The sequence below is a fragment of the Eschrichtius robustus genome, chromosome 10, assembly GCF_028021215.1.
Source record: "Eschrichtius robustus isolate mEscRob2 chromosome 10, mEscRob2.pri, whole genome shotgun sequence".
Classification (NCBI taxonomy): Eukaryota; Metazoa; Chordata; class Mammalia; order Artiodactyla; family Eschrichtiidae; genus Eschrichtius; species Eschrichtius robustus.
In genome coordinates this window covers 34,429,091-34,455,337 of record NC_090833.1, presented here as the reverse complement: position 1 = coordinate 34,455,337, position 26,247 = coordinate 34,429,091, and the positions used below count along the sequence as shown (strand labels likewise).

Below are 26,247 nucleotides of genomic sequence, written 5' to 3'. Positions count from 1 at the left end.
CTCCAGAAAAATGAATATATCCATGCATACAACAGTTTGTATGTCATTTGTGTGGGCGCATGGGTCGCTCTGAAGGCCTTTCAAAATGCCCAACACAGATTAAGGAGAGAAAATATGCCAGTGTCCTAGCTGAATGATGGCAACTCTATTTGGACACTCAAATCAGCTGATGAATCATGACAACTGAAGGGGAAAGGGAGAAGCAATGAATTGGAGACCACATCATGTCTGATTTTAAAAGACCAGTCCTTCAGGAGAAAGAAATGTTTTCTTAGCCTTAATTCTCAGAGTGTTGGGAGGCAGTTTTGCATAGTGGTTAAGAACATACCTCCCTGGGTTCAAATCTAAGGTCTGTCAGTTATGGGCTGCATAAACTCAGGTAACTTTTAATTCCCCGTGCCTCAGTTTCCCCATCTGTAATATGGGGTTATTGTGGGGAATCTCTATTTACACATGTATGAAGTGGGCTTGTTGTGGGGACTAAATTAGTTATTATATGTAAAATACTTAGGTCAGTGCCTGGGACATTGTTAGTGTTATAAAAGCGTGAGCTGTTATGGGAAGGCGGCATGGAGCAGTGGTAATGAGTACACATTGCCCCTCTGGATTCAAATCCCGTCTCTACTACTTACTAGCTTTGTTACCTTGGTCACTGTAGTAGGTTAAATAGTATCCTCTGAAAAGTCATGTCCACCCGGAACCTCAGAAAGTGACCTTCTTTGGAAATAGGGCCTTTGCAGAAGTAATTAGTTAAGCTGAGGTCATACTGGGCTAGGGTGGGCCCTAAACCCAATGACTGGTGTCCTTATGAGAAGTGGAGTGGACATACACAGGAAAGAAGACCACGTGACAATAGAGGCAGAGATTGGAGTGATGCAGGTACAAGCCAGGGAATGCCAAGGATTGCCAGCAGTCACCAGAAGCCAGAGAAGCAAGGTACAGAGTCTCCCTCAGAGCCTGCAAAGGGAACCAACCCTGCCCACATCTTAATTTCCAATTTCTGGCCTTCCTACTGCAACAGGATAAATTTCTGCTGTTTTAAGCCATCCAGTTTGTGGTAATTTGTTGTGGCAGCCCTAGGAAACTGATACAGTCAGATTACTGCATTTCAGTTTCTTCAGCTAAAATGGGAATTAAAAAGTACCTACTTCACAGAGTTATTAGGATTGCTTGAAATTATCCACGTAAAGAGTTTAGCACTGTGGCTAGTATGTGGTACGTACAGAACAATGCATGCTGTTAGAAGGTACATTGACATAACAGACAATGGTAGCCTCAAGGATGGTGTTAATAGCATTCTATTGTATGTCTACATTATAATTCATTTACCCAGTGCCCTATTGATGAACTTTTATGTGGTTTCCAGTTTTTTGCTAAGATAGATAATAACCAGATGATTTGTACATATATCTTTGTACAATTCAGTGAGTAACCTGGCAGGATAAATTCCTAGAAGTGGAGTTGCTATGTCAAAGCATGTGTGCATTTGGATAGATATGACTGAACTTGCCTCAAGAGAGGGTGTACCAATGTGTCCTTCTATTCTGTGTGAGAATGTTGGTCTCCTCCATATCTTGTGAACACCAGAGATTCTCAGACTTTTTCATCTTTGTTAATCTGATAGAGGAGAACTGATGTCTCATTTCTCAATTTACTTTTATTATGGGTGGGTTTCATTCTCTGTTCATAGGCTTATTAGCTGTTTGTGTTTCTTTTTATGTGAATTGCCTGTTCTTTTCCTCTTCCCACATTTTCGCTGGACTCTTCTTTTTTTTTTTTTAATTTAGGAACGCTGTTAAAAAAAATTAGCCCTTTGTTCAATGTGCGACAAATATTTTCCCCCCAACTTGCCTTTTGCCTTTTGGTATTGCCCATGCTACTTTTCTTATTGGCTTTTTAGAAAATACAAAAACGTGCTTCATAAACCTGTGCCTATGTTAACCCCTGCTGTGAGGCAAGGTGACAAATTTCATGTGTATGAAATGGAGAGTGAGAATAGGAGTTAGTTCACAAGCTTTTCTACAAGCCAGCTTTTATTCCACCAAGGCTTTTGTCTTAAGGCTGTCAAAGTCAGTAATAATGCCAAGCATTCATTCATTCACTTATTCAACAAAACTGACTTCAGCACATGAGAGAAGCAGGGCTTTATGATGGACCATGGGAGACAAGGATGCTTGCCTTCAAGTAGCTTTCAGTCTTGGGGGGTGGGGGTGGAGTGCAATAAGATGATGCTTCTAATGACAGAACTCTGACGGCCCCTCCCCTTGGTATTAATATTTGGCTTGCTAGTACCCTTTTCAGCTGGTGTGGAGAAAGAGGCCATGGAAGAGGCAGAGGCTGGTGAGAGTGTATGGTGGCCTGAGCCGGGGCAGTTGCAGAGAGGTGGGGAGAAGGAACCACAGAGTGGAGTATGGCAGGGTTTGCAGGGCCGGTGGGCAGGCCAGCTGGGACAGGGCGATGGGTTCAGCGTCTTTTCCTGGAACCCTCTTGCTTACAATGATTCGTTCAGTGACTCAGACACCGTGATGACCTCAAGAGGTGCAAAATGAAAACACACAGTGGTGCACGTACACACACGCGCTTTTCTAATTTAAACCCTTTGACAGCTTTGACGTGTGGACCTTTGAGGCTCCGTGTGAACTGGGATGGGGCTCATAGTCACTGCAGGGAGTGACGGAGTCAAATGCTGTGTCTTGTTTCCCTGCTTTTTTCAGAAGGTACTTTCCCGTATGACTAAGAGAATGAGATCAGCCAGGGAGAATAATGCAAACAGGCCAGGAAACAAGTCTTTTTTTAAAGAGAGCTGATCATCTCTGAGTCCCCATGCTCTCCACTCAGTGGCTCCAAACATGTCTTACATAACAGAACCAGGCCTTGATAGGCCTGAAATCTCATGTTGTCAACTCCTAAAACCCACCATCAGTCGAGACGTCAGCCCTCTCTGGAAAACCTCATCTAGGGCTCTAGCATCTCTGCTCACATGCCTGGCATAACAAGTGCTCACCACCTCCTGAATCAGCCCAGTGCCTCCTTGGACATTTTTTATTTTTAGACAATTCGTTGCGCTGATCGGAAATCCATGTCCTGGTCACCTCAGTAAATCTATGTCTTCTGAGCGCTGGGATCCACAGACCACTTTTGTTCCTTCTTCCCCAGGTCAGCCCATTAGAAGTTTGCAGAGTGTGACCATGTTCCCCCGGCCCTTCAACTGTTCTTCATATGACACCCTGCCCCCCTACCCTGCCCCCCTTCTCTGGACTCGGCCAGCACCACTCAAGAGAAAAGGCCCAATTCACAGGAGAGGTCACCCATATGGCCAGTAGGCGTATGAAAAGTGCTCAGCATCCTTAGTCATCAGGGAAATGCACAATGAGGTACCACTACCCACCCGCCATAATGGCTATAATGGAAAAGTACCAACAGTACCAAGAATTAGCAAAGATGTGGAACAACTGGAACTCTCAAACCCTGCTGGTGGGGATGTAAAATTGTACAATTACGTTGGGAAACTTTTTGACAGTACCTACTGAAACTAAGTGTGTGCCAACTCTGTGATCCAGAAATTCTACTCCAGGTACATACCCAAGAGAAATAAGTGATTATTCCCGCCAAAAGCCATCATAGGACTACTTATAGTTAGCAAATACTGGAAATAACTTAAATGTCCATTAACAGTAGAGTAAACAAACAAATTATGGCATAGTTCATGTAATGGAATACTACACATCAACAAAAAAGAATCACCTGCCACTCTAACACACAACGTGGATGAATCTCACAGATATAAAGTTGAGTGAAAGGAGCCAGATGCAAGAACATACCCTCTATATGTGTCCATTTATATGATGTTCAAAAACAGTCAAAGCTAATTTATTAGAAGGCTTTAAAAGTCCGAATAGTTGTTACCTTTGAGGGAGATGGACTGGGAGGGGATGAGAAAGCCTTCTGGCGGGCTGGAAATGGCCTATATCTTCATCTGAGTGGTGTTTATGTAGGTGTGTGCATATGGGAAGATTCAGTGAGCTGTGCTCTTAAGACTTGCCCACTTGAATGTATATAACCAATGCCTTATTAAAAAAGAAAAAAAATCACACACCCCCAATGCAAGAGCGGGGGCCCAGAGCTGAGCTCCAGCCTGAAGCCTAGCAAGAGCATCATCGCCCTTACTTTGTCCACTGTACCTTTATTAATGCAGCTGAGACCACACCATGGCTTTGAGGGCCAACGCCTCACACTGTTGATTTATGTTGGGTAGACAGTCACTTGAGAACCCCTGCTCTCAGAAGCACTCTGTGCTTGGTTGAATGCTCGGCAGTCGATTTCTTGAAATTCTTAATTTTATCTTTGGATTTATATTTTAAAGTGAAGCCCCATGGTCAGTGAAGTGTGCACCAGGACTTCGAGGTCCCGCACGAAGTCCCATCTCCTGCTGCCTCTCTGCTTCCTGAGGATGGGTTCTCAGACTCCAGCTGCTTCGCCTCCTGGCACCCCCAGGTCCTACCAGCCTCCCGCACCCCACCACTGCCCAGCTGCTACTGGGCTCTCGCCCTGGGTGCATTCAGCTGGCAACGTTGCAGGGCAAGCCTCTTGTCGTCCCGTGATCCAGGCACCTATTGTCCTGGTGCAGAGGTTGGGATACCCTTGGGATCACCCATCTCCGTGTGTTAGGGCAGTGGCCCCATTGGAAGGGGAGAAGCCTGGCTCAACTGCCCGGCTCCCTACCAGGGCAGAGCATGTCTGTCCTGCATCTGGCAGGGGAGGGAAGCTGGCAGCCAGAGGACTTGGTGTGCACTCTCTGAGTCACAGCACTTGGGCACCTGTGTAGATCATGATATTCAGTCATAAATTTTAAAGACACCATGACAGATCAAGACAGAGACCATGAGAGAAAGGAAAAACTTTACGTCTTGGTACCTTTAGTGGCACTTTTTTCCCGTTTTTGAACTCAGGACCCCACAGTCTTATTTTGCACTGGACCTGGCAAATTCTGTAGCCAGTCCTGCCTGGGAGAGTTTTCATCAGGGCTAAGTGAGCACTCAGGCTATCGCACAGGGGCTGCCTGGGGACACAAGGTGGCAGGGGATTCAGACCTAGGTGTCTGGGAGAGCTGGGCCCTCTCAGTCCAGTTGTCTCCCTCTCCCTGTCTGTCTGGATCCAATCATAGATATCAACATGCCAAGGCACTCTCACTTCTTGCCCTGCAGGGGACATGAAACTGCGGGCATGAAAGTGTTTGTTTGTTTGTTTTAAGTTGCAAAGGTCTCTGCACTTTGGACTGGTTTTCGGTGTAATTATTGTGTCACATTTTATGACCCTCTTCCAAGCTTAAACACTGAGGAAGGTAAGCCCCCCAAACTTCCAATCCCTACTTGTCTACCTCTTCCACACCCTACCCTGCCCCATCCAGTCGAGGGACAGTTGACTCTCTTCCCTTTGGGGTCACTAGCCTGGGATAGATTTCTGGTGTCCACCCAGCTCCGGGGGTCTGTATTCTGTATTCCTGACTGACCTGCAGTAACGGAGCCTTTAGTCTGAGCTGTGCGTGAGATGCTGGTCAGATGTGATGCTGTCCCCACCCAGTTCAGCCTGGGGGCTGGGAGGTGGGAGCCGCGGTCGCCTCCGCTGGGCAGGGAAGCACTGCAGAGAGGCCGAGGCTCTCCAGTGAGGAGGTGGGGAGAGGGGGCTCCAGGCTGGGAGGACCGCGTGTGCAAGGCCCAGAATGGCAGGGGTGCTCAGGTGCTGGGGGCGAGTGGACGGTCCAGCTGGAAGGGGAAAGCCTGTGCGGGGATTAGAAGCGGGGGTGGCACAGAGGCCACCAGGTCTCCGATGGCCTCCAAACCCAGGCTGGGGAGTTTGCTCTCCACCTGTCATGGTGGGGGCTGTTGAAGGTGGCTTCAGCTCAGGAGCAGCATAAGAGGCGACCTTCACAAAGATCACTTGAAGCTGAGTTGCGTGTGGACAGGAAGGTAGGAGAACTGAGGCAGGGAGCTGGGTTGGGAGGCTGTTGTGACAACACAGATCCAAAAAAGGCAGTCGCCATGACAAGGGAGAGGAGGGACAGATACAAAGGATGGTAAAGAGATGGGAGTCTAGTCACAAAAGGACAATAGTGTATGATTCCACTCAGATGAGGCACTTCGAGTAGTCCGACTCATAGAGACAGAAAGCAGAATGGTGGCTGCAGAGTCTGGGGGGAGCGGGAGGGGGAGTTAGTGCTTAAAGAGGGACAGAGTCTCCGCTGGGAAAGATGAAAAAGTTCTGGACATGGATGCTGGTGATGGCTGTACAACAGCGTGAATGTACTTAATCCTATAGAACTCTACACTTAAAGTGGTTCATTTTATGCTGTGTATTTTACCACAATCTAACAACAACAACGACAAAACCCCCTATCGCATTCCAAAGAATAAATGAGAGAGAGAGAGAGAGAGAGAGGGTTGACAGATGTGGGGACCCACCAGAACTGGGGGAGTCGAGGGCAGGGTTCGGACGGGCCCCCAGGTGTCTGGCCTGGGTGGCTGACGGCAGCAGGGTGAGGCGCAGGTGGTGGCGGTGAGGTGGCCGCCCTTGGGGTTGGGCACGTGGAGCCCGAGGGACTCCAGGAGATGCGCTCAGCAGAGCATGAGACCGTGCGAGGGTCATCAGCTTGTCACTGGTCACTGACCCCACTTGGAGACAGCCCCCACGGGGAGTGTGAGATGTAAGAGGGCAGCGCCCAGGGGCACCGGTGGGCCAAGAAGAATCCGTCATCAGGGAGAATGAGAAGGGGTGGGGAGAAAGGAAGGAGGCAAACCGGGACAGTCTCGTACTTGTTTGGCTGCAAGGAGCAGGGACTCATTCGAGGTAACTGAGTGCAGCGAGGGAGTGCGAGGCAAGGGTGGGCCTCATAAGGACTGTGGTGGGACGGGGGTCTGGTGGGACTCCAGCATGAGCCGTAGCGGTCCAGCCTGAGGGAGCAGGGACTGGGCTCTTCTGGGATGCCGTGTTCCCCATCTCTCAGCCCCATGAGTTCACCCCGCAGATTCTCCCTCAGACCTCCCCACAAGAAGGACCAGCCCTGCCACACCTAGATTTTGGACTTCTAGCCTCCAGAACTGAGAGACAATGAATTTCTGCTGTTTAGGCCCCTCCATTTGTGGTACTTTGTTAGGGCAGTCTCAGGAACCAATACAAATGCCAAGAAATGAAGGGGCTCATTCAACCAGCTCACTTTTTTTTTTAAATCCAAGCCGCATAGATCACTGACTAGCCAATCAATTGGCTGCCTTTGAGCCAGGCACCGGCTCTGCCCAGTTAGCTGAGGTAGGGACCACATGGTATAAAGCATGGCTGCCCCCAGAGGTGCCCCTTGGAGGAGGGCAGTGGGGAGACAGCTCCCTCGGGAGGAACAGGGGACATCTCAGGCACTCTTGTGTCCCTGGAGCTAATGGAAGAGGAAGGCTCAGGCTTCAGTGATGAGGGATCATGGCCTAAAATCCCTTCAGCCAAAGTGTCTTCCCAAAGAGAAGAGAAGACGACGACAGAGGAGAAGGGTTATGAAGAATCAACTTTGTTTGTAAATCCACCTCCCTTCACTGTGGCTGAAATAACAAGATGGTATAACTGGAAAATATTCATTTGAACCTGTGACTCAGCTCTTCCTGACCTCAGGGAAATGCAGTCCATAAATCAAGATACCTCTCCAGAGCCTCCCGCCCAAGTGTCCCCCGGGGCAGATGCTGGAAGGGCCATTAGCACAAGTGACTGCACCCGCCGCCTCCCGTGAAAGATCTAAAAGCGCATTCGGTACTCCAGGAGCTGCCCTGTCTCAGAGCTTTCATTCCTGAAGCTTCCTGATGGATGGCCTCAGCCCTTGACCCACTCATTTTTACTATCCAACCTGCCTGATTTTACTTCCTGGCACAGCTTGTAAATTCTATTGTTTTCATATTTAGCAGAAGCTTAAGGCTTCTGCCACTGAGAAGCAGGGAGGCCAGACGTGCCATTAGTGTAAAATCCACAGGATTTGGAAGACTTCAGTTTTTAAATGCGTTTTTAATTTATTGAGCTGTCCTTTTCTTTTCCTCATCAACACTTACTCAGGACCCAATCTGTAAAGCAGGCAGCAGCGGCGCGGTTCTGCCTTGGGCAGCCTCCTCACCCCTTCCTGCCCATCCCTCCCATCTTGGGTTCCCAGCCCTCCCAGATTTTTCCACTTTAAAGAAGGGGAAACAGAGGACCTGAGAAGAGAAGGGACTTGCCCCCAAGTTCCAAGGACACTAGAGCAAAGCCCAAATGTGCTCATGCCCTCCTAACACCTTTACCAAGCACAGGACTAGGCACTGAGGCCATGAGGACAAGACACACGTCCTTACCTGGCGAACATTACAGTCTGATGATAGTGTATGGGGGAGCAGGGGAGGGGGGCGGAGAGGCAGCGGCCCCAGCAGTAGCAGTGGCTGCCGCAGCCTCATAATAATGTGGCTAATATTTGTGGAGCCCGCATTGACCACGCCCCAGCCCCAGGCTGGACGTGATTTTCAACTTTTTATTTTAGCAGCTGAATCCTTTCTTCAAGAGAAACCTTATGTGGAACCCTCCATAAATCAGACAGTACGAGGGGTGAGCCCTCTTGCTTAGCCTCTCCTATTTAACCCCCTGCAGGGGCTCTGGAGGAGCTTTCTCAGAGCCTGAGCTCTCCCCTGAGCACAGTTTAAAGACCACCCATGGGGGATAGGTTACAAGCAGAATTTCCGGGTCCATTTATGCTTATTTTACAGATGAGCAAACAGAGGCCCAGAGGAGGGGAGGGATTCAGTGAGGGTCACCCAGGGAGTTACCACCACAACTGGCACACCAGCCAAAGTCCTCTGAATCTCAGGTCTGTGTCCATCTGTGACACCTCTTTTACTAGGAAACAGGGGCCTTTTACTAACAGCTATAAAATACCATCTCTTCCAAGCCATCTTTTTTTTTTTTTTTTTTTTTCCTCTTTTGGCCACGCTGTGCAGCTTATGGGATCTTAGTTCTCCGACCAGGGATTGAACCCAGGCCCTTGGCAGCGAGAACATGGAGTCCTAACCACTGGACCGCCAGGGAGTTCCCCCAAGCCATCTTTTAAAGCCGAGCTTGCAGTGGGCTCTATTAACGTGGTGTTTTCACCTCCCTCCTGCCCTGTCTCTCCCCCACCTCCAGTTCTTCCACATCACTGACCATAGGAGAAGAATCTCACCTCAGAGAAACTGTCCCTGGGAGCCAAGTAGACGAGTGTGGCTTGAAGCTGACAACTTCATAGTTTACCTTAGGAGTTCTCCGTTCCTCTCAGCTTATTTAATGTGATGCCTCGTCACTCTGTAATATTCACAGGACACTTGACATTAGAAAGGGCCTTTTAAATCCTTTGAAATAGGAGTTTTAAATTCATCGGCACCGTGGAGTGTTTAAGTGGAACATTAACTTTCCTGTGTGTGCAAAGATGGAGACTTCTTCAGGAAATGTAATGATTGCATCCCTCGGGGTGGCATCTCTGGAGGTAACCTGCTACCCAGCCCCATCCCTCCTCCAGCAGGCCCCATAGTTGCCACCTACACCTCTCTTCTTGCTCCTCCCAGCTCCTTTTTTCCCCGGGTGGCTTTGACATGGATTCCTCTCTCCCCTGTTCCCTTGTACTGGCTCGTCCCTTCTCCAGGGTCTGTCCATGACTCTTTCTAAGGGTTTTAGTGCAAACCATCTAGGAAAAATGAGTCAACCGGCCAAGGTAACAAGCATGGGAAGCTCCTAGGGTTCCAAACCTGTCCCAGCTGGTTCTGTCCGCCAGCCCCTTCTTGTGTGAGTCTGGATGGCTCCCTCATACGACCCAGAGGTGAATCTAAGGCTGTGTTTTCCAAACGTTGTTCCATGAGATTCCAGTTCCAGGAGCAGTTTCTCAGAGACATGGCTTCATGGTCCAAAGGACAGGGAAGTTCTGCTTGTATCCTCCCTGTCTTGGTGACTGACATCCGTTGTGGGAAAGTAGACCAAGAGTTTTGAGAAGTCAGGCAGAGTAGAGAGCCCTGTGCAACTTGGTACAACCCGAGACCTGTTTGAGCACCAGAAACGTGTTTTGCAGCCCATCTGAGAGATGCTAATTCGGAGGTGTGTCTGTGAGTTGGTTCTGGAAGCCTCCGAGCCCTTCACTAGGGTCCTCTTGGCCCTGGGATGGAGACCACAGGGCCTCTCCCGGCTCCACTCAGGAAAATCCAAATTAGGTTATTCTCTGAGAGCCATCAGGAAGGGTTATTTTTTTCATCTATACCAGAGCATTGTCAGCTGCTTGTGCTTTCTTTGGAAGTAAATAGAAATGAATCAAGCCGGGTTGGGGGGGGTGCCATTTATGGTCTGAACATTGCATTCTTGGGGTCTGGTCAAAGGAAGACGTCAGACCAAGCTGAGCCATTCTTAGAGAAAAGGATGGCACTGGCCTTTTCTGTATTTGGGAAGCAAGTTCTTTCTTATCAAGCCAGCTGTCACACACTCGGATTTCTCCTACAAAGAGGCCCACACATGCACAAACTTATATTAATAACACGTATCTCTGCTCTCTTTCTGAAATGGAGGCTTTTTCTGGTAGCCTAGTCAACGTTGGTTTTTGTTTATCTTTAATTACTTTGTTTGAAATTAACAATTAATCCCAGCTTTTTGATTGATAAGTTGGTTATCTTTTCCTAGGTTTTGTTTCTCTCTACTCTGGAAAATTCCATCAGTCATTTCACAGATGAGCCACGGGTTTTGTTTGTGTTTGTTTGCGTTGGGGTCTAAAACCACAGAATGCTGTGAGGGAGGTGATACTGATTGTATTAGTTTGCTACAGCTGCTGTAACAAAGTACCACACACTGAGTGGCTTAAACAGCAGAGATTTTTGTCTCAAGGTTCTGGAGGCTAGATGTCCAAGATCAAGGTATTGGTAGGGTTGGTTCCTTCCAAGGGCTGTGAGGGTCTGTTCCAGGCCTCTACTCCAGCTCCTGGTGGTTTGCTGGTAATCTTTGGTATTCCTTGGCTTGCAGAAGCATCACCCCCATCTCTGCCTTCATCTTCACATAGTGTTCTTGCTGTGTGCCTGTATAAATTTCCCTTCTTTATAAGGACATCAGCCCTATTGGATTAGGGACCCCTCCTCTGGCATGACCTCATCTAAACTTAACTAATTACATCTGCAACAACCCTCTTTCCAAGTAACGTCACATTCTTACTTGGAATGTGGTTCTGGGTTACTGAGGTACAGGGGGTTAGAACTTCAACATATGAATTTGGAGGGGACACAATTCAACCCATAATATCAACTCTATACGTAATAACACATTTCATCCTGCAGCATTTACAAAAGCTCGGAGCTGCTGCCTCACCCTTTTGCCTGTCAGCCTCAGAAACAAAAGCTGAGAGCTCAGCTCACATAGGCTGCAGGACAGTGGGAACTGGCTTAGACACAGAGATGCTAGCAGCTCCCGCAGCAAGCTGACACTGTCCATTCTCCAAGAGAAGAGCCCAGAATGTCCTCAAGGTGGTCTGATTGGACCACCAATGGCAGGTGAGAACTGGAATTGGGTTCATTTCAGTGAAAAGCTTCCTGCTGTGTGCACAGCCCTGAGTCGGGCCCTCGGGAGAGTGGGGTGGAGCAAACCCAGGCCCTGCCCATGAGGAAGCCGCAGGAGGCAGCCGTGCGAGCTGCGTGCAGAGGCGTGGGTGCGGTGCCGTGGCCGTGATGAACTTTGCTCAGAGAGAGGACGCTGAGGCTTCACAGAGGAGGTGATGTGTGAGCTGGGCTTGTCATGTTATCAGACAGTTGCAGCCAAGCTGGGGGACAGAAGGGCTTAGGGCCCCGTCGTGTCTCCCGGGTTAGGTGACAGGTAGTGTGGTGTAGTGGGGAGCACTAGGGTCCAGTGACAGGGGTTCTGAGTCAAGCCCTAGGTCATCCCTCAGTTTCTTCGTTGATAAAAACATGTGTTAGTTAAAAGATTCAATTTACAGGGTGTGGCGTCAGGATTGAATGAGTTCTCAGGCGTGAAAGTGTCATGGTTATGGAAGTAGCAGAGACAGGATCCAAACACAGGTGTTAGGTATCATCTGTGCCACGGAGAATACGCAGTAGCCTTCTCTCTCAAGGAGAGCAGCTGGGAAGTGGCAGACCTGGACCCCCGTCTCCCTGGACTCCCACCCCCTCCATCAATCACTTCCTCCCTCTGAGCCAGTTCCCTGGGGGGTGAAATGAGAGGTCTGGGCGAGGCGATCTCCTAGGCGAGTCTATGAAAAGGTGCCTGATACAATGGCTAGAGCCGGATGGCTTTGGAAAGCCAGTAGACTGGGGTTCAAATGGTGGTCCTGCCCCCTCTTGGTAGTGTGATTTGTGTGAGTCACTCAACCTCTCTAAGCTCAGTGTCCTCATCTGCAAGACGGGGATAAATGCCTACCTCAGAGGTTAAATTAGAATGTCTTTGGGAATTACTTAATGCACAGCTTGGTGTATGGTAGTAAAAGTTAGCTATTACCGTCAGCTGCTTCTTGTGAGGACTGAATGAGATGTTGTAGGGGAAGGGCCTGCATGCAGCAGGTGCTTAATTAACCAGACACTCCCCCCACTTTTAAGATCAGCCTTGGCAGAATTTCCAGCGTTCATGTTTTCCATCAGGGTGTGGGGTGATGGGTGGAGGGTTGTACAGAAAATTTTCGAACTATTTGAAGAATAAAATAGTTTTCAGGCACACATAAGCCATTTATAATCACCTATTACTTGTAACTAATGGCCATGCCTATTACAACAATTACAAGTCGTTAAATTGCATGCCCTCAGGACTTTTACCTTGCAAGGTTTATGAGAGAATTAGTCCAACATAATACAGGATTCCAGTAGAGTAATTATTATCCTGACAATTCATAAAACATGCCCAGGGCTCCATGGGAATGATAAGCATCTATTTGCTCTGAGAGCAAATCCAAGAAGGGTCTTTCTAAGATTTTTCTCTTTCTGGTAGGTCATAGATCGGAACAGAAAGTTCTTCTACGATGTCGTACAGACGAGAACTAGAGAAATACCGTGACCTGGATGAAGATGAAATCCTTGGAGCCCTAACAGAAGAAGAGCTGAGGACCCTAGAAAATGAGCTGGATGAGCTGGACCCCGATGTGAGTAGGCACTAAAGGGGACACGTTGTCACAGTTGCAAGGACAGCAGCCATTACCACCTAGGGGAGGGGTAGGCCGACTTCCTGAAGTACCACTTCCCCTTTCCCTCTATGACAATAACATTGGAGTAACATTGCCTTTGCAGGTGTGTGTGTGAGTGTGTGTTACATTAGTCAGGGTTCTCTAGAGAAACAGAACCATTAGGAGGTAGGAGATATATATATATATATATATATATATATATATATATATATATATATATATATAAATTTATTATAAGTAATTGGCTCACATGATTATTGAGGTTGACAGGTTCCAAGATCTGCAGTTGGCAAGCTGGAGACCCAGGACAGCTGGGAGTGTAGTTCTAGCCTGAGTCCAAAGGCCTGAGAACCAGGAAAGCTGATGGTATAGTTTCAGTCGAATAACTGGCAGGCTCAAGACCCAGGAAGAGCCAGTGCTTTCAGTTCAAGTCCAAAGGCAAGGAAAAAAAAACAAACAAAAGCAATTACCCAGCTCAAATTAATCAGGCAGAAGGAAATTCCCCCTTTGCTGGTAGGAGGATCAGCTTTTTTGTTCTACATGTATTCAGACCTTCAACTGATTGGATGGGGCCCACCCACATTAGGGAGGACAATCTGCTTTACTCAGTCTACCAATTCAAATGTTAATCTCATCTAGAAACTCCCTCACAGACATACCCAGAATAATGTTTGTCTAAACATCTGGGCACCCCATGGCCCTGTCAAGTTGAGACATAAAATTAACCATCACAAGTCCACTCCTCGTCAACTTGGCACCCATACACATCTCCTTAAACCATACTTATCTCCAGATAAAGACAATTACGAGGTCATAATTCTGCCTAACATGATACAACTATCCTGTGTATAACCTGCCAGAAGAAGAAGTAAAGTTCTTGAGTAATGTTTACTTTTCTCCTTGATCTCCTGTAATTTAATACTATGATGTGAAATTAACAATACTTAGATACCACCATATAAAACCAATACATCTTGTTTCATGTTAAGAGAATAAGAGAGGGAAGAAGACAAAGATATTTACTTAATACACGTACATAGACTCACACATACACAGACATGTTCATAAAAAAATACAGAGGAAATACTCATGACAACATCGTCCTCGTTTCTCTAACTGGTCACGTGGTCATAGCTGGTATCTATAACTACCTTCTTCCACTGTCCATTCTGTACTTCCCTTGCCTTCAGCAACCATAGCCTCAGCTGGGTGTGGTTCTTTGCCTGGTGGAGTGAACCTAGTTCCGGAGGGCCTGGACCATTAGTAGTCCTGCCTGGATTGAGTTGTTATAGTTTTCCATTGACTCTAATCACAGGTCCTGGTAATACTAAGAAAGCCCTAAGGAATCTCCTGTATTACAGACATGCTCTTCTTTCCCTCCCTGTGGAGCAGCAGTCTGATTTACCCTTGGTAACCAGGACCAATCACCCCAGCTGGTACAGAAACTCCCTCTCTGCCTATTCGTTCAGAGGCATAAGGAGCCCAAAGTGGCAGTCTTAACCTCCAATCCAGTGGAATCACTGCTCTGTCTCCTAGTGGAAGCATTCCTCCCTTTGGAACTAACTAAGACCTTGAGGCCAGCAGAGCATCAGGTCACAGGAACAGGATGCACGACTTTTGCCAGTGGGTCACTAGGGGTACCACTGGTAATAGTGAGGCGTGCTACTCCCATTTCCTGGACCCGTGAATCCTGGCCGTGGGAGAAGAAGCGCCGTATATTGGACACTGATTCAGAGCATGTACAGGCTCCTAGAGACCCTTGCCCCAGTCCTGCAGGGTGTTACCACTTAGCTGTACTGCAACTGAGTCTGCAAAAGCCAAGTCCACCGTTCTGTCAAGCCAGCTGCCACAGGGTGGCGGGCAGTATGTGTCAGGTAGCACATATAAGTGTGTTTAATACTCAGAATTTGCCTCTGCAGTGAGGTTACGGCATCACAAGGCCGGGAGGCTCCCTGGTCATGTCTGTGGTTTGGCCAGTCACCATGGAGCTGTCAGCAGAGCTGAGGGAGGTGGCTATTTCAGGTACCCCGGCCAATGCCCAGCTCAGAGAAGGTAGAGAATGAATGTTACTGAATTAAGTGAATTTCCCATTTGATATATTTTTAAATTAAAAATGGGATATTTCATGCCTTTTTAAAAGCACCTGTCACTGCTCAACCCTAGTTGAACAGTGATCCGTACAGAAAACACTACTTTACCGTTTCACTGACCCTCAAGTAACTGCAGCTCGTGTAGAGGGAATGTAGCTTAGCAGGGAATATGCAGGACTAGAGGTTCGGTGTCCCAGGTGCAACCCTGGCCCTGTCTCTTACATTCATGTGACCTTGCGCCAGTTGCTGTCCGTCCCTAAGCCTCAGTGTCCCCATCCGTGAAATAATGGAGTTGGTTGGTCCCATTCAAAGCTAAGCTTCCATGAGCTTATAACCTGGGCTTATCTCCGGGTTTGATTAAATGTCTTCTTTCTAGATAACCCAGAATCCTTGTTTAGGGGTGCTGGGTCCTAGGCCGCACAGAGTGACAAGCCCCTCCAGCAGTGTGTCCTCATCTTGCTATTCACGACCCCCGCTGCCCCCTGCTCCTGACCCCGCCAGGAGGAGATGGTCCCTGAGGTGAGGCTGCTGGGGGTTGATTAGAAGGCAGCGTCGGTGGGAGAGCCTTGGGTTCCTCCTTCCCCTGCACCATCGCTTTCCATTAGCCTGGCTTTCCATAAAAACGAGTGATGTAGGGAAGAAACAATCAAGCTTCCAGCTTTATTGCTATAAAGTTATTCTGTTCTAATTCTATCCTAGAACACCGTTGTATAGAATTGCAAGAGCAGGTAGTTTTAAAAAGTGAGAACTAAAGGAGGATGTAGCTACTTCTAGTCAATTCAGTAAACATGACTCAGTTACCTGCCATGCGCCGACCCCTGTGCGGCCACCAACAGGGGAGCCTAGCAGGGATTCTGCCCTTCAGGCCCTCCGTTCAGTGGGGAGCGGGCATAATAAACCATGTTCTAAGTGGGAGCACACAGGGAGCTCAGGGAGAGGATTAATTCTTTTTTGGTGGGAGGCTTCACAGAATAGGTGATACTGGAACTGGGTCCTGGATTTTTCAAAGTCAGGAATAAAAACAAAGAATTCTATGCTGAGTGAAGGTCACAAGCAAAAGCTCATGTACAGCAAGTAATTGGGGATGCGGAGTTTAGGCGTGGTTTCTGTGGAGGGCTCGCTGAGCCTGGAAGGGGGTTTGGGCTGGATATGGGGGCAGAGGGGTGCAAGGAAGACTAAAGAGTTTGGACTTTTCTCAGCAGGCCCAGGGAGTCCCGAAGGCAGAGAGTCAGTGGACTTGCTGACTCAGGACAGATGGACCGGAGGAGATGCTGGGGAGATGGGTGAGAGGTGGAAGGGCTCCCATGGTAGTGAGAGAGATCTTTCCTGAAGATAAGGAAGGGCCCCTGGCCCTCTCCACAACCCTTCTGCCATCTTGCAGAATCTTTGCTGTTTTCAGGGTGACGTACAGACTCCCAGGAGCCCCCAGAGCCTGCTGCCTCTGGCCTTGGGGCTGTTGGAGTTGCCCTGAGCCCCTGGATGGGGGTGAGTTTAGATTAGGCTGTGGCTACAAATTGGGTAGGTGATGACAAGGGTCAGAGCCAAGCAACAGACCTGGGAGTGGGAAGGGGGCAGATGGAGGAGCACTCAGAACTGAGAGTGGAGCCCCTAAGGACGGCTTGAGCCGCAGCTAGGAGCTCCATTTCACTTCTAAACTGGCAAATGGCCCCACCCCTAATATCAGGGTATCTGGCCCTAGCAGCAGATTCCCAGGGCCTCTGTACCATCACACAGCCAGCTGCCCTGAGCCCTTCTCACCGGTGATTAACAGGAAGGTATGCGTGTGAACACTGGAGGGCTGGAGAACCCGGTGAGGTGCAGAGCTGACTGACTTGCTCAGCATCACAGGACCAGGGCGTGGAGACTCAGATTTCAAACAGGCTCCAAAGTGTGGCACCTCCCCCTCTGGCAGGAGGAAGGTGCAAGTGCACTTGAATTTCAGAGTAGGGTTGGGCAATCCGAGACCTGTGATCCTCGTAGCATTGTGGCTTCAAATGGACATTTTCAAAGCCCCCTTTCTCTCTAAGTTCAAGGAAAAGAGAAGAGAAATCAGAGCAAGGATAGGAGATAACGGATACCAGCGGGGTTTTTGTCCCCATCTAACAATTAGCCCTTCACTGAGATGTCTCTGTTACCTGATTTGCAAGTCAGGATGGGAGTTTTGAAAAGATCTAGCGGGGCTCCATTCTTTCTGAGAGCACAAACATTCCAGCTTGAGTTTCACCCGTCCTCAGCCCATGTTCTGAAACCACAGCACAGGGAGAGGTCAAACGTTTGCAGACCAGGAGAGGCCTCAGAGCCTCTGGTCGGGAGGGGACGCAGAGACCAGCAGGTGTCCAACCCTCCAACTTACAGAGCAGAAACTGAACCCAGAGAGGAGAAGGAACTTGCTGTGGTCACAGGCCAGAGCAGAACCAGCCCAGGCCCGCTGCCCTCTCTCTTATACTCTATACTCCTCCTGTTTTAATTCTGGTTTAACAAGTGCTTATATGGCACTTTTTATGTGCAGACACTGTTCTAGGCACTTTGAAAATATTAATTCATTCAACCGTCATCCTAATCCTATGGTGCAGGCACTGTTATCATGCCCATTTTACAGATGAGAAAACTGAGAGGTGAAGTAACTTGACCAGGAAACTGAAATGAGGCAGTGGCAGAGCGATGACACGGCTCTAAAAGTTCACGTCTTAGCCACGCCGCTATAAGGCTTCACTGGAGTCTTCAGGAAGATAGTTTGAGCCAGGATGTGCTCTGGTTTTGTAGTTGGGGAAGGTGCTGTATGAAAATTTATCCCCTTTTCTTCCTAGAAACAATCTGAGATGCAGAGGTTCTTATTCAATCCTGGCTCTGCTCCCAACTTCGGCAAGTGCTCTTCCCTCTTTGGATCTCAGTTTCCCTATCTGCAAAGTGGACACAGTGGGCCTAGATGCCCTCTGACACCCCCTCCAGATCTAACTGTCTCTGATTTTATGAGCAGTTCCTGGCAATCTTATGACCTGAATTCAGCTAACAGGTAATGTTTCAGGGGGGTTATGTTTTCAGTGATGCAATTGTTAAGCCCCAGTGTCATGTGACACAGTAGAGTACACAGAGTTGGAAAGCTGCTTTGTTTGCAGCAGAGGATTCCAAACTTGTGCACAGTAAAAAAAAAAAAAAAAAAAAAAAAATTTCCCGAAACTTTCTCTCTCTTAGTCTGCGTCCTGGAAAAACTCAAGCTTATCATGAGATTGTTGCACTTGGACTCCCACGGGAGAGGAATGCTCCATGTGCTAAAAGTATCTGCTGTTGACTGATTCCCCAAGGGGATCTGCCCTTTCTTGTCTCTCTGGAGTTAAGTGGATGCTGCTCTGAAGCTGAGCCAGCGCCTCGGTTCAGGTTGCCTTTGTACCAGGCAACAGGGAAAACGGGCAATGCACAGCGATGTTTGAGAATGACAAGTCACACCGGGACTTGGGCAGGGTACAGTGTGTGAGCTCTTATAGCATCAATAGATAGTTGACATTTACTGGGACAAAGCCCTGCATGGATTATCTTCTTTAGTCCTCTGAGAGGTTTGGTTATCAGCTCCATTTTAAAGATAGGGAAACTGAGGCTTAGAGGGATGAAGTAGCCTGCCCAGGAGCTGGGACTCCAGCCCAGAGAGTCAGACCCAGTAGCCTGTGCTGTTAACTACCACCTCCTGTGAGTGTGTGTGGGAGGGCCTGGAAGGCAACTTGGAGAACAAAGCTGGGGAATTACCCAGCAAATTACTTTTTTCTAATTCAGTTTCTCTTGAAGTTGTTATGTTATTTTCACCATAAATATAAATCTTAAAAAAAGAAAGAAACCACCAGCACAAAGAATTTCACTATAAATGTTACTTGTTAATGAGGCTTTGAGGAAAAGGAGTAATATTTTTTAGTGTCTCAGTAAAAGGGTCAAAATATTTACACAAGAGAAGATGGTAGAGATAACCCCAAACTTACAAAGAAATTGGGTCTTACAAGTTGATTTTGAAGTCTGCTGTTGGGAGTCTGTGGCACATTACAACTATAGAAACAACAATGGAAAACAACAGGCCCCTGCAAGGCCTGAAATAATAATAATAATAATTTTAAAACTACAGCTATTTCTCTGTTGAGGTCGTCTTACATGCCAGGTGCTATGCTGTTTTATGGGCATCAACTCAAAAAATCTCCACGAGGATCCTATGAGACTGATCCTCACAGGTTGGGGTTGAAATCATTTTAAGAAAAGGAAATGGATGCCCAGAATCACATAGCTAGTAGGTGATAGACTGACAGGTAGACCTGTCTCCCTCAGCCCAAAATGTGTCAAAAGTTCTGAGACCAAGGGACCATGAACTGCAGGGAGAAATGATGGAGGAGAAAACCTAGGACTGTAGAATCTCAGAGTTAGAGGAACACTTAGACATGATCTAAGCCCCACCCCTATCCCTGTATATACAAACACGGCGCAGATAAAGAATCCCTGATTTACAGAGTCCCTCCTGCACACATGTCATTCACCCAGTGCTTCATGTATTTCATCAAATCCTCATACCAACCCTTTGAGGTAAGGAGTACTATCCCCACGTTAGTGATGAAAAATCAATACAACAACAACAACAACAAAAACCCCTGAAACCCAGAGAAGGGAAGGGACTTGTTCAAGGTCACACAGCAAGTAAGCCACAGCACCAGGACAAAATCCTGGGACTTCCTGTCACACTGCATGGCTTCCCACCAGACTCCACAAAATCATAAAATCCTCCATATTCATGGCCCACATGGTATCCTATAAACCAGAGGATGCTCTTGGCTGTGCAGGAAGCAGCCACGTTTGGTCCACAGGGCTGTGGTTCTCCCTTGTAGCACAGACCAGCAGATTCACAAGCCCAGGACAGAAGTAAACAGTTGAAATGGAAAGAAATAAATCTCTGCTCTAAAAATAGGCACACATCCTTAGAAACACTGCCGGCCGTGCACAGAGCCAAGGATGGGCCTGGTGGGGTGAGGGCGAGTGAGGCCAGGTGTCAGTGTGTCCTCATCCCACCATCTGTCTTCTAGCCCCGTGACCACCTCCCCACCCACCTCTCCACCCCACTGCCTTCCCCAAGACCGGCCTCCAGCCTCCACAGAATGCCCTCCTCCCTGCCCTGCCATCCTCTCCTCCCTGCCTCTGCTGCTGGGGGACCTCTTGGTTCTGGAGCCCTTCATTCTCAAGTCAGAATCCTCCCATTTCTCAAGGCCCAACCTCCCCTCCCCCTTGGGAAGCCTTCCTGACCCTCCCCCTCCAAGCCCCCAGCACAGCACCTGCCCCACTAAAGACACTGAGCAGTTTCCTTTTTGACTTTGACATTTTTAATAGGAAATATGTTAAACATATAAGAGAGTACAGAATACACCTATGTTTCCACTATCCAAACTTAACAAATGTAAAAATGCTGCCTTACTTGATTCAGATCACCCCTAAAAAGAAAAAAAAAATTACCATAGATAAAGTTTTAACCCTGTCTTCCCACCCGCCCCCCAGTTTCTTCCCCATCTCTCCCACTGCCACACCTTCTACTTGAGAGGCAGCAAACTAGCACCCACAACATCAGGTAGGTAATATAACGAAGGGAGAAAGATGGGCCAATTTTCGTGAAGCACATGGCCATCTTGGGTCATCTTTTACTTTTCCACTCTTGAAAGAGATGTGGACATAAGAAAGTTTTCACTTACCACTTTACCTTCCAAGAAGAAAAGCAACAACAGAGCCAGTGATAAATGTTAACTGCTTCTTGGCCTCTGTGTCAGAGACAGGAGGGAGTGGTGGGGACTGAGGCAAATGGGAGAGTTTGTGTTTGACTAAAGGGCACTTGCTGTTCCACTCTGCCAATTGTTGCCCAATATTGCCATGCCATCTAATTTTTCAAGAGAGGCTGGAGGGCTTCCCTGGTGGCACAGTGGTTGAGAATCCACCTGCCAACTCAGGGGACTTGGGTTCGAGCCCTGGCCCAGGAAGATCCCACGTGCCGCAGAGCAACTCAGCCCGTGTGCCACAACTATTGAGCCTGCGCTCTAGAGCCCGTGAGCCACAACTACTGAGCCCTCATGCCACAACTACTGAAGCCCGTGCGCCTAGAGCCTGTGCTCCGCAACAAGAGAAGCCACCGCAATGAGAAGCCCGCACACCGCGACGAAGAGTAGCCCCTGCTCACCGCAACTAGAGAAAGCCCGTGCGCAGCAACGAAGACCCAATGCAGCCAAAAATAAATAAATAAAATAATTTATTTAAAAAATTTTTTTAAAAAAGAGAGCCTGGAAATCTGAATTTTTATGTGCAAGTTTCCTATTTGAAAATGTTGGCAGCTCATTCAAATATACAGACAAAACCAAGTTTGGGCATTTGATTGGACTATAGGTCTCCCAGTTTCCAATTCTGACTCTGTTCACATGACAGATTTTTAGATAGATAGATAGATAGATAGATAGATAGATAGATAGATAGATAGATGAAAAGTACCTAGCCCAGTGCCTGGCACATAATAGGTGTTTAATAAATGTTTGTTGAACCTGAATATATGATTTGACCACTAGAATCTAGGGTTCTTGCAATTTAGAGCCACACTGTAGCACCACAGGTATAGGGCAGCCAGGTACAGTTGTGCAAGTATTGCACTGCACAACTCCAGCAACCATTGTTCACATAAACCAGAGAACATATAATGCCCTTGGAGTTGTGCCAGTGCACAACTTGCACAACCAGATGCAGCTGCCCTGACAGAGTCTCCCCATAATGCAGTGTCTGTTCAGTTGAATGGAAGTGAACAATTATGCCCTATGGTGGTAAAACTGATTGTCATAATCTGTTTCTAATATAGAGTTCAAGGCTTTATTCTGAGGTTTCAAGCTAAAGGAGATCTTGACCATTTTACAGAAAGGGAATTCAAAGTCAGAGAGCACCAGTGCCCTGTTTGTGGCCTCAAAGCCCTGGGATGAGAACCCAGGCTGTCAGTTAGAATGCAATTTAGCTGTAAGTAATAGAGATTCAAAATAGCATGATGTAAGCAGTGGTTTATTCATCTCATAAAAGTCCAGAGGTGGGCAGTCCAGGGCAGGTAGGGAGCTTAGCTCCCCAAACGTCCCAGAGTCCCAGGTTCCATTCAGCTCACGTCCTTGCCATCACTAAGGTGTCGCCCCCATCCTCATGATCCAAGGTGGTGGCCAGGATAGCTGCTTTCCAGGCATTAGAATAGAAGAAAAGGGGTGGGGGGTGGAGAAAAGGAGAAAAGCCATTTTTCAAGTACCTTTTAAGGAAAGTTACTGGAAGTTGCCACTAGACACTTCTCATACCATGACCCAACCTAGTTGCAAGGGAGCCTGCGAAAAGTAGTCCTTAATCTAAGTGGCCATGTGTTTAGCTAAGGGTGGAGTGCTTTTATTACTGTATAAGGGGAGATATGATATTGGTGACAATTTGAAGTCTGTCACTATGGGTTTGCCAGTCTGATGGCCTGATGTTCTGCTCTGCCAAAAGTTCTGAGGAGGAGTGAGAGGAGTTGATAGGAATTTAAATCCAGATCCCCAAAGGAAACATTACAAAGGTCTTACTCTCTAGCTTGGCGTTTTCCAAAATCTCCATCAGTAAACTCTGGTCCCATGGTGGGCACCCGCACTCTAGCACCCTTCATAATGCATCCCCTTCCCCAGACCTGCTTGGGGCAGCAGCTGGGTGCCCAGCAAACAGCTCAGGGCAGCAGGTGTGATGCTGACTTGAAGGGTGTCCAAGAAATACCATCTTTTCCCTGCTGGAGCATCAGTGCTGTGTGATTCTGGACGATTCAGAACACATTAGCACTCACTGCTTGGTGCTGGAGATTCAGAGACGACTAGGATACATCCCAGCTGGCCTTTGAGGGGCATTCAGTCTCCTTGGGGAGAGGGATACGGCATAAATGTGCTCCAAGACAAATTAAGAGGAACATTATATAAGAATTGGCAAGATGCCTCAGGGTGTTTGGAAAGAGAATCACCAGATCAGTGCAGGGAGCACAGCAAAGGCTGGACAGGGTGCCCAAGGGAAGGGCTTTGAAGGATGAATGCAGGGAGGGGAGGAGGGATGGAATTCCAGGCAGAGAGCACAGCCTGAGCAATGCCCTGGCAAGGGTGAGGGTGTGGGGCATGGCTGCGGAATGCGGAGCAGCCTGGAGTGGCTGGAACATGGAATACTTGAAGATGAGAAGATCGGGAGGCTGGAGTAGGTTGAGGTCAAATCACGAAAAGCTCTCAGTGTCTGGCTGATGAATTTAGTCATGATTCTGTGGGTTAGTAGAGGTGCTGAGCATTTGTGAGTGTGTTGGGGAGTGACCCGGTCAGATGCGCCAGTTGGTGCGGTCCGGCTGGCTGATAGAAGGGGAAGGGAGTACAGATGGAGAGGCCCGAGGCAGGGAGGCCAGCCTGAGGCTACTCTGATGGTCCCAGCAAGAGACAGCACAGCTTGAACTAGGCCGGTTCCCATCGGATGGAGACGTTTCCAAACCCTGCAGCCTCAGACTCCTTCCCCTGGCGAGCCACACCCCCTCATTCTGCCAAGCCTCTGTCTCTGCGGTGCTATCGCCCTGTAACATCCCTCTCCTCTCTTCTCTTACCCCGGCTGTCTCCTGCCTGGTGCCCTGGGACTCAACTCAGCTCAGGAACCACTTCCTCCAGGAAGCCCGGGTAGAGTAAGCTGCTCACACTTGGGTGTGTCTCCCTCTCTTGGGCCGCTGTGGAGGGCGATCACTCATTCGTTGTCTCAGGGTGCCCCGCACAGCAGGGAACATGGAACATTTTCCTTGTACGTGAGGCAGAAAAGGAGGATTAGGAGAACGCTGGGAAGGGAAGGTTTGGCCTCACCTTGTGCCATGAACACCAGAGAGACACAGAGTGTGCTGTTATGAGCCATAGGTTCCACCACAAACAACTACTGGGCTTGGGCTACAAGGGTGCCTTTGGGTGTCAGCACGAACGCCCTGTAAAGCTGTCCGGGGGATGCGCTAGCTCCTGGGCTTCACCAGCCCTGCAGCAGGGTCATGGTGGCCGAGCCAAAGGCCTGGCTCTTTCTGGAGAGAACAAGAAGGGAGGAGGAGGTCCAGAGTGCGTCGGGCGGGTGGATGGGTGGGGAACGTATGGAGAGAGGGGGCTTATTAGAGGTCTGGACCCGCTTGTCCCGTCTGTGACCGAGGCACGAGTGCTGTGCTCTCAGGCTAGGTTCTGCCGTGCGTGACAAGAAAGCTCTGCTGAAGCCCCACTGAGTGACCCCTAGTGGGATCTGGAAGCTGCTGGTGAACGGGGCAGAGGCCGGGCGCTCTGTCTCCTGACGGGCCCCGAGGCACTAGAGGGCCACGCTTTACACAAGGGGAATCAGACCTGGCAGATAATTGGAAAATAAAAGTCCTCAAGACCACTTGAAAAAAAGCATTTGGGTCAAATGCCTTGTAAAAGGTAACTGGATGGCTGACTGGCCTGTTCAATGTTCGGGCTGCTGCTGTGGTGGACGGGGGAAAGGGCGGGCGTCTGGGGCAGGCTGAGGTCGTTTGAAGCAGGAGGGAGAGAGAAATTTACCTCGGAAATTTCTCAGTGGGAATTCTGAGAAATTTGCCTCCTGGGTTTCTCTCTTACCCAGGACAATAACTCCATGCCTCTGTGCCTCAGTTTCTCCACCTGTAAACGGAGGCCAGTGTGATAAAGAGGTGCGAGGGAACCTGGTTCTCACACGGGGCCACATCTGGTTTCCAGGATCCGTTCTTAGAGGAAGGCAGTCGGGTGGGATGCAAAGCTTTCTGGGGCTTGGAATTCAGGAGCCCGGGCTCTCGGTCCACGTGTGACCTCAGGCAAGGCCCTTGCCCTCCCCGGCCCTCGCTGCCAATACCCGATAAAGAGCGCGGTCCACCCTCTTCTAGGGGGCTGCGTATGGTTCAGTCACAGAACAGAAACCCAGGACGCCTGGAGCCCAGCCCAAGGGGGGGACACATTATACATACCCTTGTTCTTAGACGTAGCTGATTTATGGGGGGAAAGTGATAAAATTCCTTGTTTTCTGTCACTGTGAAGAACCCGATTAAAGGACATTGTATATATGCTAAGCCACCAGTCTGAAGACAGTCATACTGATCCTTGAGAAGCTGTTTATGTGCAGTGCCACCTATATATCAGCTCAGGCTTCCTGGCTGTGTGGCTAACAAGCTGTGTGACTTTGGGCAAGTGACTTCAGTTTCCCTTGCCTCAGTTTCCCCAACTGAAAATGAAAGAATTGGCCCAGAGGCTGTCTCAGGGCTTTGCAGCTCTGAGCTGCCTGGAGCCTATGATCCTTTTAATACATTGTATGTGTATGTGTGTGTGTGTGTGTATGTGTTGCTTGTGTGTGCACTTCTAACCCAGCCCGCAGTAGTTCTAGCCAGGATGGAGTCTCACATAGCCCCAGCTATCTATAGTTAGATAATTATAGTGATAATTGTGCAGAAGCTTAATATTTGGCCTTTACTTCACCTGTTTGCAGGGTGTTAGCGCTCCTAACAACACAGTTGAGGATTTGTCAGTTTCCATTGTCCTGTGGGCAGCTGGACTCCAGAGCTTGGGTGAGAAAACTAGACTAAGATGTTAACCTGTCAGGCTGCACATCGGAGTTTTAATTTTACGACATTAAAAGGAAGTCACCATTTAAAAAGCCACAAGTAGGGAACTACAGGAAGAGATTGCCTAGTTTTTCCCCTCTGTGATTATTTCCAAGAACATATTAAACTTTTGATTCGTTTTTAATTTTTTTTTAAAACCTCTAAATTAAAAACCCATGTATACACCTCTTTCTTCCTCTGGCCCAGAGCCTGAAAGGAGCAAGACATTCAGTAATCATGTGTGGAATAAATGAATGAGTATCTTGACTTTCTCTACCTGGAATTTTAGCCTGATAGGAACCTCAGATCAGAGATGGCAAAATGGCAGCCCATGGGCTGAGACTGGCCTGCATCTGTGTCTT

At 48.4% G+C, this 26,247-nt stretch overlaps 1 protein-coding gene across 1 annotated transcript in view; it reads left to right on the top strand.

Moving 5' to 3' along the window:
- TMOD1 (tropomodulin 1) overlaps positions 1-26,247 on the top strand; it is a 77,352-nt gene that overhangs the window by 6,314 nt on the left and 44,791 nt on the right. The window contains exon 2 of the mRNA XM_068552239.1: positions 12,985-13,135. Within this exon, the coding sequence (XP_068408340.1) occupies positions 13,016-13,135 (120 nt within the window). The 5' untranslated portion in view covers positions 12,985-13,015. The remainder of the gene's footprint in view (positions 1-12,984; positions 13,136-26,247) is intronic.